Source organism: Vespula pensylvanica, chromosome 10 (genome assembly GCF_014466175.1).
Source record: "Vespula pensylvanica isolate Volc-1 chromosome 10, ASM1446617v1, whole genome shotgun sequence".
NCBI classification, from domain to species: Eukaryota; Metazoa; Arthropoda; class Insecta; order Hymenoptera; family Vespidae; genus Vespula; species Vespula pensylvanica.
The window spans coordinates 6441788-6461465 of NC_057694.1; the positions used below are offsets into that span (position 1 = coordinate 6441788).

A 19678-nucleotide genomic window follows, 5' to 3' on the forward strand; every position below is an offset into this window, starting at 1 on the left:
CATCGACAGATCAGCCTTCGATAAGTTCGATCATCCAACCGTTCAAGAGTTCAAGAATCTCGATATAACTAAACGCAAACTGATTTATGAGGGTCCATTGCAATGGCGTAGAACCGAACAGAATAGAGCAAAACCGGTCGATTTGCATGTCGTTTTACTCGACGACACGATATTTTTCTTGCACCGTCAAGATGAAAAGTACCTGTTAAAGTTTATTAATACCAGTCAAGCGAATTCCGTGTTAAGCCCTATCGTAAAAGTATCAACGGTACTTGTCAGGCACAATGCCGTGGACAAGAACTCTTTGTATTTGGTCAATACCTCGCAAAATGGGGCACAAATTTATGACCTGGTGGCTGCTTCTCCAGCCGAACGCAAGTTGTGGTGCAAACACATTTCAGAAACGGCCGAAGCGTATAAGACTCGTGATAGACAAGGTAGAAGACCCACTCCACCTACTACACTGCCAGAAGAGTCTGTATCTGGAATGGATGATACATCTTTGGCCCTGCCTAGTCATGTCGAAGGGAAAACAGATCATACCGCGGAACAAGAACATGAACCAGAACACGAACATGAACGTGAACCAGAAGTAGAGTCTGAATTAGAACGAGAACATGAACAGAAATTAGAATCGGAACAAGAACATGAAAAAGAGCAAAAGGATAGGTCTGATAACTTAGGAAATATTGAAAAAGAGGAAGACGGTGGTGGCCCGGATACCGCAAAAGCTGAACCTTCGACGAGCGATTCATCACAACAACATCAACCACAACAGTCTGAGTCACCAACAGCACGAGGTAATTTCTATGATATTAATCACTTTCATAATTTGATTACTCGACGCTATGCTACAGGAATAATAATCAATATCCTTGAAACAGTTATTATTTGATTGTTTCCATATGATGCCCTTGTAATATAGTAAGCTTTGATAATAATATCATCCCCTTTTAATCAACAAAATATCAAATTAACAATTACTATAAAGTAGTAGGTTCGTTATTAATTCTCTTTGATCAATTAATATAACTTTGAATAATCAGGTATCGGGGAGCCATTGCGTATGGTCATCACAGAAATCTCGCTTATTGATCCTCTTGAAGTACACGTGGAGGTACCATCTGTGCATGTTGCAGAACCAGTTCTTACAACAATAGGTATTCTTCTTTTTATATTTTAGATTATCTCCATAATCCAATATGCTCCTATTATATATATATATATATATATATATATATATATATATATATCTCTTATTTATTTCAATATTTCTATTATCGTACTCAATTTCTATCTTCGGTATTTCCAGAATGTCCAAGACGTGTAGGAAATTTACGTAGGTAAGAATTAGAAGCGGAAGAATTGGCAAGAGGACCTGGGTAGCTTAATGGTGGTTAGAGCAGCAGTCGCCCGACAAGCGAAAAGTCTCCTCGGGTTCGAATCCCGGTCCAGCCACCCAACCCATTTTTTCCGCCTGAAGTCTTCTTCACAAATAAGATATTCGCCCGCAACAACAACAACAATACTGTCGTGTGTGCGAATTTGGTGGAGAATTGTATTCCCAACTAATTATGACACTTGAACATGGCAGCTGACAAAAGTTGCAGTTTTTAATATGTGTGTTCCTCTTTGGGCCCATTATTATAAAAAAAAAAAAAAAGGAAAAAACAAAAAATGAAATGAAATGAAATGAAATAAAATTGCTGAGGGTCACACAGTCAAGCTGGGCCGGAACGTAAAAAAGAATTTTATGGGGATAAAGGAATAATTAGAAGCGGAAAAATTGACAAGAAAATCTTGGATAACTTTCATAATAATGGTCAGAAGAGAGGTCAGCCCGGCAAAACCAAAAAAAAAAAAAGGAAAGAAATCCGGGATCAATTTTCAATTCTGGCAAAATCCATTTTTCTATCAACGTTGTAAAACATTGACGTGTCTTTGAAAAGTAATGAATAATACTTTACCAAAAGTTGAGATGTGTTTTTAAGAAAAACAAACAAAAATTGCAGAATTGTAACTGATATTTACCAATTGTTAAGAATGGAAAATATGAAAGAGAGAAAATATTTATGCTCTTATAAACGTTACGATCATTGCTTCGCAAAAAGCGAATATAATAATAACCTTTCTATATCGTTTACATTTTTAACGATTCGTTTACTATAGTAATAGTAATAGCTGTTTATTCGTTTTGAACTTCATGGTTTTGAAGAGTGAATCTATTTTTTACAGATTAAAATTTTCTATTTATTTTTATTTGCTTATCAAAGTGTTCTGATCGTTTTTCACTCACTTTTCCAATTATTGCTGTATTCACAGCTTTACCTTTCCTTTGTCTATGTGTATATATATATATATATATATATATATATATATATATATTATATATAATATATTATATATAGACATATATATATATCATTCTTGTAAATTATCTGCATTCATTTCAAAATGCTATTTTGTTTATTCTGTTTCAATAGTTTCTCACTGATTATATATATATATTTTTTTGTATATATATTTGTCTCTCTACATTTATTTTATAATTTTAGTTGTTTGCTTTACAAGATTCGAAAATTTGTACTTGCTAAGTATTCAACATCATTTTTATTGGGGAAAAAAGAAACATTTCTGCTGTACTAACGATTATTTCTTGGCAAACATTATTGCAACTAGTAACCACATTCATAAAGAAGAAGAAATTGAAAACACGTATATAAGAAATACAGAGAAGAAAATATTATGCTTATATATAATAGATCTATATATATATATATTTCGACATGTACATTCAAATGTATGTATATACTTATATAAGAGTAAATTCATCCTTTGAAACATATAAGAGGCGATCGACCGCCACATGACAATGGTCATTTGTTTATTATAGTAACTATACGTTACACATAGCGCTTAGATCAACGCGCAATAATCATAAGAAGAGATACGGCGTTTTTTTTTCTATAAACAATATGAATTTTTGAAAATATTTATATTACTACGTATATAAGGAAAGTTATAAGAAAATGAAAAGAAGAGAGACAAGATGAGTAACAAAAGTTTGTAGAAGAGAAATCTCACACAGAGAAGAGAAAATAAAAACAAACGCCTTCATTAACCCTGACATTCGTCGCTGCAGATTTTCTGAAGCATCTGTTGTCTCTAAAACTCTAATGGAATAACCGGTTAGTTATTTAACTTCTATTTTCAATTATTTTAATAATTCAGTCAACGATTATGAAAAGTGGTCTAAATCATATATTTTTTATTTCGAGATATTTTGATATTTCAATTTGAATTATTTAAGAATAATTTTATCTTTTATATTTTAATTTTAATAATAGTAGCGTATGACAAAATATGTATTTCAATATCTTAAATGAATCAGACCACTTCCGTGATCACGACTAAATTATCACAATTTATAATTTATTCTGTAGTCTTTACGTACTGCCTGCCCAATTTCAGTGAGTGACTCGGTGACACTAGGATGCGACTGCTGAACGCCAAATCAGTGTTTTCCGGCTAACGTAGAGTGTAAATCAATTAGAAGATACGACACACAACTGGAGTATTGATTAAATTATGTTCAAAACTGTACATTTATAATAATGTAAACTTAACAAGAAAAACATTATTGAAAAGCATAACAAAACTGTAGACATTGAAGAAGTATGTATTTGAAATTGAAGAGCGTGATTTGTGAGTGTAGTTTGAATGATGAGTGTAATAGATCGACTGAATGTAATTGAATGCTGTTGCAATTTTCAAGTTAGAAGGAAGGCTTAAATTTGTTTGTTAACCACTTTGTCTTCTTCTGACTGATCCCTACTAAATTGTAAAAGTTGTAGGGAAAGATATATATTGGCCAATCATTTAAAGATTTCCTGAAAAGGTACGAATAATAATTTTTCACAATTTTTAATCTTTGGACATTTTCCAAGGCTGCATGTGTGACAATGCTAACCAGTTTAAATACTGGGTAGTCATTATTTATGCCAGGTAGCATATCCCTGTTGCCATGTTGATTCTTTCCAGGCCTGTATCCGCTAGCTTTAGACTTGAGAACTTGTTGAAGTAAGAAATTTATGAACAGTTAATAAATTGCTTTCTTGTTCTTCAATTAATCTTTTACTTTCATCAGGTCTCTCGATTTCTAAAGATTGAGAAATGCATGCAAGGCCTTAACATTTCTTTTATACATTGGTATAATAATCTGATAAAAACAAATAAAAAGTAACGGTAATGATAGTTTAAACGAGTAGTGTTGGACAATTAACATCATTTTGCATTTTTTACAACAACGAAATGATGCGGAAGAACCATTTCTTAGATAACACTAAGACTGTTGCATTTTTGTAATACTATGAATAATCTGACATTTTGTAATATTTCTATAATTTCGAGTGCTACAAAAAGAAATGTAAACATGATATCTCGAATCTAATGAGTGTGCAAAATTTTGATTTATGATGAAATCATGAACTAAAATTTTTATTTGTAATAGAAATGACCCATTTTTTAAAGGATTCAATATGATAGCACAAGTATAATGTATGTGAAAAACGAATGAAGTTCATAAATGTAATATTTTTGCTCTCTGATCATCCAGATATACTTTCTTATATTTTGCAGTGTTTCTATTTTCTAATCAATAATTTTGCTCTCAATGTTGTACTTATCTCTTGGTGCTACATTTGCCTATGTGAGCAACAAAGTTCCTTTCTTAAATCACTGGATGTCTCTATGAATATGAAAATATTTTATAATAACTCTCTGATTAATAATATATCAAAATATAAATTACAATGAATGCAGTAATAAACAATGAATAGAAATGTAGTGGATCCAACATTTTACAAAAAAAAAAAAAGAAATATTACCTATTGTAACTTCACAATTATATATATAAATTGTTATAATGTCATCACAATGTCTGGATATGTTGAAGAAATCAAACGATCGGAATGCTAAAATAAGTTTATATATGATTGGAGTAATAATCACATGAGATAAAGAATTTATTTACTGACGTAAAATTTTACTGTTATCGTTCATTAATTCTTTATCTAATAATGAACTTCAAAGCATTATAAATACAACACTATGTATATGTATAAAAATATTTAATAACATTATTAGTTGATATTATTATTATTATTATTATTATTATTATTATTATTACTATTAATTATTATTATTATCATTATTATTATTATTTATTTTTTCTTGGCGTGACCCGAGTTACTCCTTTTGACGGGTTTTGCTACAGATTGAAAGTACATTGTACTATTATGGTGGTTGATGTCCTGAGCCGATGAATGCTCTGATTATTTTATTATTATTATTATTATTATTATTATTATTATTATTATTATTATATATTATTATATTATTATTATTATTATTATTATCACTATTATTTTACTGCATTAAAATACTTATAAAATTGTATATTTTTTGTAATCATTTTAAACACACACTATAAATACTTGAATAAGGTTAAGTGTAAATGTTTAATAATAGCATTGTTGATTCGTAATAATTTCTATATTTTCACAGAAAAAATCGTGCACTTGACAATAGAAAGATTTTATGTATATCTTTAGAAAAAGAAGTGCACTCTCTTCTTAGATGAATAATCTAAAATAAAAAAGAAAAATACATAAATATATGTACTTGCGGATAAAACATGCTTTTTAAAGAAAGAAAATGAAAATTGCTTCTCTTGTATCTTCATATAAAAAGAAAGATACCGTATATTCGTATATTAATTTGAAATTGTTTTTATTTTATGAAAAAATCAATCAGAAATGGAAACAAGTTTTCTCAGATAAATACGAAATACTTAAATATGTAAAATCAGCATATTTTTTGTACGTTATCTAAGAGAACACTGTATGATATAAATAATTCTCTTGATTCCATAGCGATTGATAATACATGTTTAATTGGTAAAAGGAGAACTGAAAGTTATGCATATTATATTTCTTATAGGCTAAAATAAAGAAATATAAAACCATGCTTTCAGGCATTATTTGATTGACATTTTTGTAAATATCTGTTTTTTATGTTATCAAAAAGATTTTCATCCAAATCAAATCATTTGTCAGATTTCAATCGTTTTAAAATGTATAAAAGTACATATAAAAACTAGGTTTTTTTTTCTATATATATATATAGAAAAAATGTGTTTATATATATATGTACACACATCATATATATATATATATATATATATATACACACATATTTTTTTTTCTCTTCATAACCTCGTCATATTTAAAACTTATACAATATGATCGTAAATATAAATATAATGTATTAATAAAAGTTATTACTCTCGTTCTTCCTTTATTTTTATTTAAATCTGATATGTCAACAGTACAGACAAAGTTGGTAAGAACTAAACACTAGTCGATTGAAAGACGTTCTAAAGATCAGATGCGAGAGTTTTTATGGTTATAAAATTAGTTCGTATTAACAGTTCGTTACAAGATTCAAAGTATAATAATATTTAATACATAATATTAATATAGAAGATAATATTAAATATCAAAGAAAATATTTCGTTGATAATAATATTTAAATAAAATCAAATTAAGTTCTAATAAATACAGTGTTCTTTGCTTAAATCAAAGAAAACGAAATTTTCAAGATAATATTAAACGCGTATATCGATATAAAGTAACAAGTCGAAAAATAAAAATGAGAAACATTGAAATAAAAACGAAAATCAACGATTCTGTAACGCTTGTTAATAAACTTGAGAAAATTACTAAAAGTAAGTGGACTGTTATAGAACAACATGATACTTTCTTTAATACAAAAACAGGTAGATTAAAATTGCGCCAATTTAAAGTAAGTATATATATCAATAAATAATCAACAAATTTAATAATTATTTTAATTTGAATTTTAATTTAATTAATACTTTGAGATATGATAATAGATAATACAAAATACTGTCATTTTACAGGATAAAACTGGTGAAATAATTTATTATGAAAGACCTAATATTATAGGTCCTAAACTTTGTAATTATCAACGAATAAAAATAAAAGCTGAAATATGTGAAAGTTTAAAAAATATATTAACCATTTGTAATGGTATTGTAGGAGTTGTAAAAAAAACAAGACGATTATTTATCATCGATCAAACTAGGATACATATCGATGATGTACATGAATTAGGTAGTTTTTTGGAATTAGAAGTATGTAACGTATGATTTAATAACTAAATAATCACATACATATTATAATTGTATATATAAAAAATATTCATACATCTATGTGTTTGATATTTTTCTATTCTAGGTTGTTTTACACGATGGTCAAGATATTGATTATGGAGAAAAAATTGCACAAGAAATAATGAAACAATTAGATATTGCACCAGAAAATTTAATTTCCGAAGCATATGTAGATCTACTTAATAAAGCTAAGAGTTTGTAATAACATATATATTTGTATTTTATGGATGGAGAAATTCTTTTTCAAAAAGTATTATAAAATATTGTGTGTGTGTGTATATGTATATATATATATATATGCATATATATATGTATATGTATATATATATATATATATATATATATATATATAAAATGCAACTAAGTATTATAAAAAATAAATCATTCTATTTTGTTTATACAACTTTTACATGAGTAATAAAGAATTATTTTTGTTTCAATGATTATATTTGTACAATTTAATAAATATTGAAAAATTTTATAATATTTCTGTAGATTTAAGCATCTTTCAAATAAATACGTGTACCATAGAAATGCGACTTACTGTACATTCTTTGTAGGGACCCTAGATTAATAATTCGATTGTTGTTTAGAACTTTCAGTAAGAAAATGTGTTAGTTGATTTTGGTAAAAAGTTGTTTTGATTCATAGGAAATAAATATTAGTTTGTCAAACCTTGGCAGTATTTTTGATTTTCTTACTAAAAAATGGAGACTAAACCAAAGAATGAATATTTACTTGCTCTAAAAGGTAATACATATTTGACATATATGTATATACATATATATATTGATGTTTATATATCGTGTAATGTGAAAGAAAAGAAAAACAATAATATTACAATAGTAATTATTTACATTTAAATATGTATTTAATATTTTTTTTTTTTTTTAATGCCAAATATGTGAAATTAACAATTTTATACATTTTTTCTAGTAATGAGGTTAACACGACCCACTCTTGCCAGTCCTGTAGTTGTTACTTGTGATTCCATAGATTTACCAGGTAATACACTCAACAATGAATTAAAAAATGATTGCACATCATTGCAAGGAATGGAAACACTTGCTATTGGGCAATTTATGGTATTACCGCAAAGTTTTGGGTATAAGTTTTTGTAATACTTAAGTTTTCTTTACTTAAAATATATGAAGTATTCTGTAATAGTATAATATAATATAATAATAGATTTGTTTATATATTTCAGAAATATATATTTAGGAGAAATATTTTCAAGTTATTTATGTGTACATAATGGTAGTAATCAAATAGTTAAAAATGTGACCGTTAAGGTAAGTGTTAGAAATTAAACATTTTTTAAAAATAAGAATATAAATATTTTCACTATATATTTTTACAGGCGGATTTACAAACAAGTACTCAAGTTATTTCATTATCGTCAGGAAATTCAGAAGTCAAGGAGTTAGCTCCGGATAATACAGTGGATGAAGTTATTCATCATGAAGTTAAAGAGATAGGAACACATATGTAAAGTTAAACAAAAGTTAAAAATTTTTTATTGAATTGACAATTCTTGTAATTAAATTTTTATATCATTTTAGATTAGTATGCGAAGTTAGTTATGTACCTGCTAATTTAATGGGTCCTCCACAATCATTCAGGAAATATTTTAAATTTCAAGTAGTTAAGCCTTTGGATGTAAAAACAAAATTCTATAATGCAGAAGTAAGTATCAATGATAAGATATAGGTAATAGTAAGATTAAAAAAATAACATATGTTTTTGCATAGTCTGATGAAGTGTATCTTGAGGCACAAATACAAAATCTTACAGTAGGTCCAATTTGTTTAGAAAAAGTGTCATTGGAATCGTCACATTTATTTAGTGGTAAGTAATAACATTATTAAATAGTTCTTAATTGAGATATTACATTAATTGATATTACATTAAAAAATAATCTTTTTTTAGTATCAACATTAAATAAAAATGAAAAGGGAGAATGCATTTATGGAAAAATTAATTTATTGGATTCTGGTTGCAGTAGACAATATCTATATTGTTTAAAACCTCAGTTAAGCTTACAAAAAGATCCTAAAATGATGCATAATGCTACTAATATTGGGAAATTGGATATTGTATGGAAAAGTAATCTGGGAGAAAGAGGACGACTGCAAACAAGCCAGTTACAAAGAATGGTTCAATTACTTATTTATGATGCAAAAGATTTGATAATAATTTAGATACATGGAATAATACTTTTTTTTTGTTTGAAAATAGGCACCAGAATATGGAGATTTAAGAGTTATTATGAAAGATATTCCATTGAAAGTTTATCTAGAAGAACAAGTGAATCTTAATTGTCACATAACAAATACTTCGTATGTATCAATTTATATTTTTTGTATATTTTTTTTTATCATAATTTGTTATAAAAAATAAATGCATTTTACTACAATTTTGATTATTTATTGTTAGAGAAAGAAGTATGGATTTGTTATTGAGTTTGGAATCAAGTGATTCAATTGCATGGTGTGGAATATCTGATAAAATAATTGGAACATTAAAGCCTGGAACTTCTATTGATGTACCTTTGAGTTTAATACCATTAGATACTGGTATTACTGTGAGTACATTTCATATATAAAAAAAAATCTTTAAAGTATAATATACAAATATAAAAATTTTATTTTACAGATTATATCTGGCTTAAAGTTAATGGATACTTTTTTGAAAAGGGTATATGACTATGATGACTTAGCACAAATTTTTGTCAACCAATTGAATTAGTGTGATCTAGGAAAATATTTATACAATGTATATTTTTTGTATATATTTAATTTAAAAATCATACTATAATAATGTATTATTATTATTTAATATTTATTCAAAGATATGCATCTATAGTAGACATTTTTTTAGTTTCACTGACAGCTCCAACAGCACATGCCAATAATGTTTGAACATCTTGAGGTTCGTTTCCACCAAAAATGTAACCATTTGCCTTATCAACAGCATTTTTCACTTGTAACAAAAGTGCTTGATTGGAAACATCTAATGGTATAAAACTTACAAGACTATAATCCTCAACTAAAGAAATTAAAGCTGCATTAAGTTTTTTGTACCTATATATAACAAAATTTATTATCATTTTTATAGAAAGTTGAGTTTAAATTGTAATTGTCAAAAAATTAAGTAACTTACTTTGCTGTAAAAGGATCCTCATCTAATTTCTCTAGGAGATAATTTAAATCAAGTACTTCTGTATAAAAATCTATATTAAATGCTAAACGATCGCTAAATTTTTTCATTTCATCAAATTTTGTCATAATGTTAACATGAGGTAGACCTAATTGTAACATAGTAGTCGTACACAAGATTAGAGATGATAAATATTTTCCTGTAAAGAAACCATAAATCTTTATATTTAGTTTATAAATATTTAAATGTATATATAAAATCTTTCAGAAAATACATATACCTGGATCGCTACAATGATGTGAGTCTACAAGATGTACACTACACAATCTTACTAAATTCTGAGTCAATTTCTCAACAATTGAACTAACAGATTTATGATGTGTATAAAGTTCAACCTATTTATAACAAAGTTATAATTCAATAATGTATTTGCGTAGACAATTTAAATACTGATGTATAATTATACCTGTCCTGGGCAATCAAAAATAAGGTAGTAATCCTTTAAATTTAAAATTTTAGTAATCAACCATTTGACATTTGCTTCTAAAAATTCCATACAGTAAACTAATGCTCCATTTGGACCAAGACCATATTCTGACATTACTTCTTCATGTTTGATTAGTTCAGATATATCTACCAATGGGGTATATTCCATATTTTCATTAGCTGGATCTGATGGTAAGAAAATATATTTGTATAAACTAAATAATTATAAATTAATGTTATATTTCACATACCAATGTTGATAACAGCTACTTTTCTACCTATTTGCTCCAGAAATTTACACATTGCATTACAGTAAGTAGTTTTTCCACTACCAGGCGGTCCAATGACCAATTGTCCAAATATTAAACTCATATTTTTTATCAATCTTTAGATTACCACAATTTCAACTGATTTATACTATCAGTTATAACTTTTAATATTTCTTTATTATAGTCTTTTAAAGATATTGACAACAATAAAGGTTTATCTATATTTATTTGTTCTGCAATATATCTAGCAGCAGCATGAACATCAATTTCATCTTTACCAAAGATAACACTGAAATTTTAATTTAATTGTATTAGATAGAGAGGGAAAAAAAACTTTAGAAATAAAAATACTTACTTCGTAGAGAAAATATTGCTGTTAAATTGATTTAAAGCTGATTCTCGATTAACTGTAATTAATGATCCCAGTTTTTTGAAATGAGAAATAATTATGAATATACGATTACTAAAAATAAAATATGATTTTAGTTAACAGTCAAAAATGTTGTTAAATATTCTTGAACATTTTCATATTTGTTGTTACTTTTACCTGTAAATTGTTACAGCAATATCTGTATGATATCCACAAGTATTAATTGCAAAAATATGACTCATAGTTTTTCACGCATTTCTGTAAAAATAATTATCACTTAAATCATAAAAAATTATATAAAGAACTTAACAACTATATTCTTAAAACTATTATAAATTCAATTGTTCTATAAAAATATTTTAAATTTGAAGTAATACTTACAACCAAAATTTTCTTTGTTTATAATTTTCTTTTTTTTTCCAATCGCTCTTATTTATAAATAAACGAATACTACAAATATACAACAAGCCACATATATGTAGATATAATAATTTGATTGTTTCGATTGACAAGTATTGTTTACTATTTAGAATTGCAATAAATTGTTATACTTTTTTCTCAATCAAGAAATAATAATCTGAGGATTTCTATTTCATGAAAGATACGTCTTTTTTTGTCTTGTATGTATGTCTTGAAATTGTCGTTATTACATATGCGATTCAATTATAATCGACTTTGCTTTTCCAAAATTAATGGTTAGAACATTTGATTTACTATATAAATACGATAAGATTTACCAATAATAAGGGGATAAAAAATGTGGTTGAAAAATAATAGAAAAATATGATACTAGTAATGCCCTTAAACCAACATCATGTTTCGCTGCAAAGGCGCTAGGTGTCGCATGTGTCATCGGTAATATAAAAATATTATCAGCATTTCGTCTAGAGAGAGTTGATTTTATGGAGAACTCTTCATTTTGGTGTCGATCAAGAGAGAATTAACTATTTGAGAACAAAAGTGCAATAAAGGAGACGGAGACGGAGACAGAGACGATTATTATTTATTTAAGGTGGAATAAAGCTTTACTACATTGAAATTATTTAGTGGTATATTTAGTTCAGATTTCTGGAAACATTATTCGATATCTACAATAGAAAAAAAAGGAACTGTAATAAAAACTTTATTTTTCCTTTATATACAATCGCATCTCTGTTCTTTACGTCTTAGTTCTTTCTAATTGTTCGTCCTTCATTAGGACTAGACAAGATATTGAAATGTTCCTATATTCTGACAACTCATGTGCTTTTTATTGACTCTGTCGCGAAGTGCAATATTTGCACATAGGCGTCGCTATCGTCGTTTTACCGACGCGACTTGTCCAAATGTTTATGTGTGTGTGTATGTCACAATATGTAGAAAACATTTTCATTGGTTGTTAATCTCCATTATATTTTTCATTTTTGGTTAGAATTAGGAAGTTATCCTCTACATTTTTACATTCTAAGATCGACTCGCATCGTGAAGTCTCGTATGGACGAGTTATCGCCATCATCGTGTACTTAGTAGAAAAATATCTTCGAGAATAGGTGCAAATGTATGTGGTACAATATCTTTATTTTCATATATTCTTTTTCGTTAATTGCAATTTTTTATTGGTATTTCAATTTCAGCTGAATTAGTGTATAGGTCAAGTTAAAATCTCAGGTTGGTTGGCTACCACTATTGCTGTGTTAACAATGTCATTATTTAATAAACCAAAACGGAATATTCGTCGGCGACCTTTCAATGACGAGGACGAGGATAATGAAAACAGGATGGAAATTGAAGATACTCAACCTGTCAAAGTAAAAGCTAAGAAGAAAGACAAACCAAAACAAACGCTCCTTAGCTTTGGAGAGGAGCTAGAAGAAGGTAAGTGTAACATCTATTATTGCATAAAATATAAATATTAATTTATTGTATAAGGATATAGAACAACAATATTGAAAGATATTTCTATTATCAAAAATTGTGATAATAGCTTATCAAAGTTTATTTTTTTTATTTTCTTTTTTTTTTTTTTTTATATTATTTTTACATTATGAAATCAAATGTATTTGTACGATATGTTCAATGTAACAAGCTAAGGATTTGATTCGTATAAATATAATAATATATAATATTAATAGTTTAATAGTTCTTTTTAATTTCATGTTAAAAAGTTTATTTTGTAATAAATTAACTAAATTGTCATTAAAATGATATAATTAAGTTTAAATTTAATTATACAGGTTAGATATTTATGAAATTGTACGTATCTTATATATATGCTTCTATAATCTTATGACTTTATTATAAATATTGTAATCAATAAACATAAAATTTTATGATTTGCGATATAAATTAATGGAAGAGAAATATTTTATATCCTAAAATATCTTGGATATAAAAAATTCATGCTTTAATTTATGAATTTCTAAAGAATTTTTAGTATGTCAAACGATTCAGGATTAATGCAACAATTAATGTTAATTTCAATAATTATATTCCACTGTTTAATGAAATTTATTGATTTTTTTAGCGGATGATGGAGAAGTTTTTAAGGTGAAGAAATCTTCAAGGAGCAAAAAACTGATGAAACAACTAGATCACGAAAGGAGAAAAAAGAAAGGTGAAGAGAAAATGCAAGTGGACTCTGAGCAAGCAAACATGTCCATTAAACAGGAAAAAGATTTAGAAATAAAGACAGATGATCTAGTAGTAAGCTATCTCTATGATGTATTATTATTATTAGAATTTCTCCAATTTATATTCAAGTATCAGTTTATTGCGTCTTAAAGTATATATTTGACACACACTCAAGGGGTATATACAACGAGAAGACATGTTCATTATTACCTGTATTATTTATAAATTTTATTTTGATAGAATGGATAATTGAGTTTTATAATACAGGATATATATAAAATAATATTTCATATTTGTGTACATAATATCAAGGTATTGCACAAATCAAATAATCTTCAATAATGAAATTTTATCAATTTTAAATGAATAGCCAGTCTTGTATTTATATGTGGTTCATATATTATTATTTTCAAATAAATTATATTGTTTATTCATGATAGCAAGAAAAGACGCAACTGTGTACTCTTACTATCTATAAAATATTTGTATATATATATATATGTATATATGTATATATTCTCAGATATTAATAATTTCAATCTTTTCAAGATTTTCACTTATATATTTCTCATATCTATTGTCAGCTTATCTTTTTATTAAAGAAGCATGCTATAAAGCTCTACAAATAACTACAATTTGTCACTATTTCAATTTTGTTTTCAAAAATAGTAATTTGTATTATTCTGTTAAGAAATCTTTAATATAAAAATATATTTTTTATTAACAGGTTAAAATAAAAAATACTGGACCACTGATATTAAATGGAAGAGCTGCATTGGCAGCAGGCAAGGACGATTATACATCTGATGAAGAAGATGAGTCTCGTTCTCATAAATTTCGAAAAAATACTGATAAAGCTGATACCATGAAGATACTGCTTGAAAGTGAGTTGAATGCGTGCATGCATACATATTCATAGATATATAATAAATAAGATTAAATAGTTTTTTTCTTATGTCTTATTTTAATATCCATATTTTCCAGGTGGCTGTATACCTGATGCTGCTATGATACATGCAGCTAGAAAACGTAGACAAAAGGCTAGGGAGTTGGGAACTGATTATATTCCTTTAGATGAACCAAGGTAATCATTATTGAAATAATATAGATGATTGTTAATACTTAGATGTAAATACTTAACGAATTATATATATATATATATATATATATATATATATATATATATATATACATTCTATGCAGTGATGAGAAAGGAAAATCACGGTTAATTAGAGAAGAAGATCATGATAGAAGCGACGATGATTCTCAAGATCGTATTGATATGACTGTCAATACGGAAGCACGAGATAAAGAGAAGAGGAGAGAAGCTTTTCTTGCATCTCAAGTTTCAAGTAAAAGTAAGTAATATATTATAAAGATTAATTAATATGAAAGTTAAAAAAAGATTTAGAAAATTGTCATATGATTTTTTTTTTTTCTTTCTTTAGTTTCTGCTGAAGAAAGTGAGAATGAAAATGAAGAAGAAGAATGGGAAGCTCAACAAATTCGAAAGGGTGTTACAGGTGCTCAGGTAAAAATTATTTTCTTTTATATTTTACCTCTGTGTAAAGATGACAAAGCTTAGTTTTGTAATAGAATATTGGTAAAAATGAGTTTTATAATACAGATTGCAGCAGCTCATCAAGATTCCATGATACAACAACAGTTCTCGTTAGGATTAAATGTAAATCAAATGGTTGCACCCGGAGTACCATTAGAAATGGTTATGATGCCAGCACCACCACCTCCACCAACCATTCAACCACCAGATCCAACGAAAGTAGTGCCAATTACTCCGCAAGAAGTTATTAATAAAATGCGTGCAAGGTTTTATTTCTTTTTTCAATTTACTTTATCTATAAAAACAACTAATACATATGTATTAGTTATATATTAGTTATATATATATATATATATATATATATACATATGTTGTATATTTCAAATGTATTGTTATATACAATATAATATATATATTATATAATATGAATGAATGAAAATTTATAGGTTGGATAGTTTACGAGAAGTACATTCGCGTCATCAATTAGATCAACATCAACTTGAACAGGAATTAGAGCAGACTGTGAAAGAATTGGATGAAGGCGAAGCTCGTGCGCCGCAGCTTGCACAACGCTTCAGATATTACCAAGAGTTGCGTGGGTATGTCACTGACTTGGTAGAGTGTCTTGATGAGAAGGTGGGTTTATACGCTCTCACGTTTTTTTACGTGCACGGGGGTTTTCCATGCAGACTGTAACGACTGTTCAGATCATTCAGTCGATTTAATATTATCATTTGTTATAATGGAATATTTAAAAGGAATCAATTTTTTTCAAAGAATATAAGTGAATGATTTATACAAACAGATGACCATTTATATATATCTTTTATAGCTAGAGCAAAGCTCAAGATATATTAGAATGTAATGTTGAATTTATATATTAGATTATTTATGTATATTTATTCATATTTATTGTATATATATTTATTTCTTTTTTTCTTGAAATGAATGCAGTAATAAGGTAGATATCACATAAAATACACGTATAGAAGGAAGAAGGTAGCAATCACGTTAGTAATTATTCCATTAAGTAAAGAAATCTATTTATCCATTTATCTATTTTTTCCCGTTTATATCGTTTGTATTGCCGGGGGTCAAAATCTTCTCTGTATTTTTAGAAATGTATAACATAGAAATTAGTATAATTTTTGAGTATATATAAATGAATATATATTACAAAAGTGTGGTAAGTAGTTTCAATTAAAAATTTGTATGCTCACATATAAAAAAAAGAGAAGAGAGAGAGTATCGTGATAAAATGATATTTTTCGCGTGCTAGCGAAATTTATAAAATATTGTTGTTATAGAAAAAAATAAATAAAATAAACACAAAAAAAAATAAAAACCCATAAAATATATATTACTATAAAGAATATATATATTTTCTGGAGCATATATTCAATGTTAAATTGTTGTAACGTGCGAATTTTAATATATCATTTTTTGTTAGCTGCCTTTGGTTATTGGATTGGAGCAACGTTGGCTAGATCTATACGGAGAACGCTCAATAGAACTAATGGAAAGAAGAAGACAAGATACGAGAGATCAAGCCGAAGAAATTACAACTGCAGCAAGTCAGTTATTTCAGTAATTATTAAATGTTACAATTGTTTATTAAATTAACTAAATAACACCTCTATAATAGAACTACTAATAATTATATTTTGTCGTATTATTTTGAAAATATTTCTTGCAACTGTTTCTTTGTATTATTTAAATTATTTCATTTATGCATATAGGTATTATAACATGATTACTTTACAGGAGGTCAAGCAATAAGAAGAGGTCCAGAAGTCGAAGCACGTATTCGACGAGTTACGGAAAGGGAAGGTAGACGAGCACGTCGTAGAAGAGCTAGAGAATTAGCACCGACACTACCAAAGCATATAGATGGCATGTCCAGTGATGATGAGGTCACTGAACAACAAAATCTTGCATTTAAACAAGCAAAAGGTTGTATATTTATTTTAAACATTCACATTTTCTCCTTCATCTTCTCAAAAATGATTTCACGAGATAAAATAATATGCATTATATTATCACGTGTTTGTATTTTATTAATTTTTCAATTGAATTAGTTTAAAAAAATATTCAAACATATATTATATATATCTTTTATTTTGTTATTTTTAGAGGAAATTGATAAGGAAGGAAAAGAAATATTTGCTGATGTAATGGATGATTATTGTACACTAAGAGGTATTTTAACGAAGTTGGAATTATGGAGAGAAACTGATATAGATGCTTATATGGAAGCTTATGTATCTTTATGTATACCCAAAATTTTATCACCTCTTATAAGATTGCAATTAATAACCTGGAATCCTATCATGGTAATTCATTTATACGTCTTTAAAAAAATTTTTTCTTAATAATAAAACATATTTATATTTTATATTTAATTACTAGGAGAGTGCTGATATAGAAAGAACGAAGTGGTATAATACGTTACTATTATATGCATTAGATAAAAAAGAAACAGAAGATTCATTGAAACGAGACCCTGACGTAAGATTAGTACCGCTTACTGTTGAAAAAGTTGTAATACCTAAATTAACAGGTAATAACTAATTACACATTTTATTTATTGAAATTAATACTCATTTAAAACTATTAATAAAAAATTTTATTTATTTTATAATTTTTAGCTATCGTAGAAAAAATTTGGGATCCAATGTCTACTTCTCAAACATTACGTCTCGTTGGTACAGTAAATCGACTTATTAGAGATTATCCAAACTTGAACGATACAAGTAAACCGTTAGAATCATTATTTAATGCCATATTAGAAAAAGTAAAAGCTGCTGTTGAAAATGATGTTTTTATACCAATTTTTCCTAAACAGTAAATATAATTAATTCAGTTAAATAAATCTTGACTTATAGTGTTTTCAGCTAAACTAATAATGTTTATTTATATCATGTTATTTTTAGAATTTTGGATAATAGGCACCAATTTTTTCAACGACAATTTGCAATGGCAGTAAAGTTATTACGAAATTTATTAAGTTGGCAAGGTCTTCTTGGAGATGCACAATTAAAAAATTTAGCATTAGGATCGCTATTAAATCGATATCTTTTGGCTGGCTTACGAGTCTCATCTGCACCAGATGCACTTTTTAAGGCGAATATGGTAATTATTTTAGTGCAATAAAATCTAACATACAAATATATATATTGACCAGTAACTTTTGATAACATATTATAAATACATAAATAATATTTTTATACAGATTATGAGTACTTTACCACGAGCTTGGTTGCAAGGTGAAACAATAGAACATCTTAGAATGTTTGCCACTCTTATTCAACAATTGAGTGAGCAATTAGACCAAGCGAATCCAGCACATAAGTAAGTCAAAGAAAAATATATTTATTTCATTTTTATTTGTATAAAAATATATACGTAATGATCCTTCAATTTTAGAAGTACTAAAATACAATTGAATTAAATGTTTTAGTGAAGCTTGGGAATATTCTAAATCCATCCTGAAGATAATTAAACCTTTGTAATATAATAAGGTAGAATGTTCTTAGTATCATTTATTTACATTTTATAATTAATAATTGTTACCCATCCATAGTTTTATACACTTAGAGATAAGAAAATATTATATAGTATACATTGTAGTACAATTACAATTAGATGTATAATATATATATATATATATATATATATATATATATATATATATTACGCGCGCAATACATATTATTTTATATAGTAGTAACTCAGGCACTATATAACACATCTTTAGACATAAAAACGAAAGATAAATAAAAATAATACACTTGCTACAATTGTATATAATATGGTGCACATTAAAAAATAAAATTGTAAATATTTAATATCTCTTAAACAATGTTTTTCTTTAGAAAGCATTAAATAGTGTGTACCATTAGTTATCTTGGCTAAATAAAAAAACATGAATTTTCTTTCATGTTTCTTTATCTATTTTCATATCTAAA

General features: G+C 26.9%; 4 protein-coding genes across 6 annotated transcripts; 3 read left to right on the plus strand and 1 right to left on the minus strand.

Moving 5' to 3' along the window:
• The first annotated feature begins 6315 nt into the window (after positions 1-6315).
• Positions 6316-7464, plus strand: LOC122632191. The gene is made up of 3 exons (XM_043818723.1): positions 6316-6864; positions 6983-7216; positions 7320-7464. The coding sequence occupies exons 1-3, from the start codon at positions 6712-6714 to the stop codon at positions 7455-7457; spliced, it is 525 nt and encodes a 174-aa protein (XP_043674658.1). The 5' UTR covers positions 6316-6711; the 3' UTR covers positions 7458-7464.
• Positions 7465-7730: 266 nt separating this feature from the next.
• Positions 7731-10186, plus strand: LOC122632711 (trafficking protein particle complex subunit 13). 2 transcript variants are annotated; one of them, XM_043819858.1, is made up of 11 exons: positions 7731-8005; positions 8192-8360; positions 8463-8547; positions 8616-8743; positions 8818-8941; positions 9007-9103; positions 9185-9411; positions 9494-9594; positions 9692-9839; positions 9911-10030; positions 10136-10186. In XM_043819858.1, the coding sequence occupies exons 1-10, from the start codon at positions 7963-7965 to the stop codon at positions 10001-10003; spliced, it is 1215 nt and encodes a 404-aa protein (XP_043675793.1). In that variant the 5' UTR covers positions 7731-7962; the 3' UTR covers positions 10004-10030; positions 10136-10186. The 2 variants fall into 2 exon arrangements, with proteins under 2 accessions (XP_043675793.1, XP_043675792.1); XM_043819857.1 differs by having other exon boundaries at positions 7732-8005; positions 9911-10186.
• On the minus strand, positions 10032-11286 carry LOC122632712 (GPN-loop GTPase 2). The gene is made up of 5 exons (XM_043819861.1): positions 11152-11286; positions 10881-11086; positions 10695-10809; positions 10418-10613; positions 10032-10338 (listed from the first exon to the last, which is right to left on the minus strand). The coding sequence occupies exons 1-5, from the start codon at positions 11270-11272 to the stop codon at positions 10101-10103; spliced, it is 876 nt and encodes a 291-aa protein (XP_043675796.1). The 5' UTR covers positions 11273-11286; the 3' UTR covers positions 10032-10100.
• Positions 11287-12533: 1247 nt separating this feature from the next.
• LOC122632715 (PAX3- and PAX7-binding protein 1) lies at positions 12534-19569 on the plus strand. 2 transcript variants are annotated; one of them, XM_043819868.1, is made up of 17 exons: positions 12534-13076; positions 13153-13393; positions 14043-14221; positions 14877-15033; positions 15134-15233; positions 15353-15507; positions 15598-15680; positions 15777-15976; positions 16157-16346; positions 17161-17284; positions 17475-17663; positions 17844-18043; positions 18120-18270; positions 18359-18554; positions 18644-18842; positions 18943-19061; positions 19171-19569. In XM_043819868.1, exons 2-17 carry the CDS (start codon positions 13219-13221, stop codon positions 19220-19222), a joined length of 2469 nt encoding a protein of 822 aa, XP_043675803.1. In that variant the 5' UTR covers positions 12534-13076; positions 13153-13218; the 3' UTR covers positions 19223-19569. The 2 variants fall into 2 exon arrangements, with proteins under 2 accessions (XP_043675803.1, XP_043675804.1); XM_043819869.1 differs by lacking the exon at positions 12534-13076 and having other exon boundaries at positions 13342-13393; positions 14043-14132.
• Positions 19570-19678: the final 109 nt, after the last annotated feature.

What these genes read in the sequence shown, in the direction of transcription:
- LOC122632191 (XM_043818723.1), top strand. Translation starts at nt 6,712, where the DNA reads ATGAGAAACATTGAAATAAAAACGAAAATCAACGATTCTGTAACGCTT. An exon ending in TAAAATTGCGCCAATTTAAA is followed by an intron (nt 6,865 to 6,982) that starts GTAAGTATATAT and finishes GTCATTTTACAG; the next exon opens with GATAAAACTGGTGAAATAAT. An exon ending in GTAGTTTTTTGGAATTAGAA is followed by an intron (nt 7,217 to 7,319) that starts GTATGTAACGTA and finishes TTTCTATTCTAG; the next exon opens with GTTGTTTTACACGATGGTCA.
- LOC122632712 (XM_043819861.1), bottom strand. Translation starts at nt 11,272, where the DNA reads ATGAGTTTAATATTTGGACAATTGGTCATTGGACCGCCTGGTAGTGGA. An exon ending in TTTTTGATTGCCCAGGACAG is followed by an intron (nt 10,810 to 10,880) that starts GTATAATTATAC and finishes TGTTATAAATAG; the next exon opens with GTTGAACTTTATACACATCA. An exon ending in ACATCATTGTAGCGATCCAG is followed by an intron (nt 10,614 to 10,694) that starts GTATATGTATTT and finishes GTTTCTTTACAG; the next exon opens with GAAAATATTTATCATCTCTA.
- LOC122632715 (XM_043819868.1), top strand. Translation starts at nt 13,219, where the DNA reads ATGTCATTATTTAATAAACCAAAACGGAATATTCGTCGGCGACCTTTC. An exon ending in TAAAGACAGATGATCTAGTA is followed by an intron (nt 14,222 to 14,876) that starts GTAAGCTATCTC and finishes TTTTATTAACAG; the next exon opens with GTTAAAATAAAAAATACTGG. An exon ending in TAGAGTGTCTTGATGAGAAG is followed by an intron (nt 16,347 to 17,160) that starts GTGGGTTTATAC and finishes ATTTTTTGTTAG; the next exon opens with CTGCCTTTGGTTATTGGATT.
- LOC122632711 (XM_043819858.1), top strand. Translation starts at nt 7,963, where the DNA reads ATGGAGACTAAACCAAAGAATGAATATTTACTTGCTCTAAAAG. An exon ending in AAAGAGATAGGAACACATAT is followed by an intron (nt 8,744 to 8,817) that starts GTAAAGTTAAAC and finishes ATATCATTTTAG; the next exon opens with ATTAGTATGCGAAGTTAGTT. An exon ending in CAAGCCAGTTACAAAGAATG is followed by an intron (nt 9,412 to 9,493) that starts GTTCAATTACTT and finishes GTTTGAAAATAG; the next exon opens with GCACCAGAATATGGAGATTT.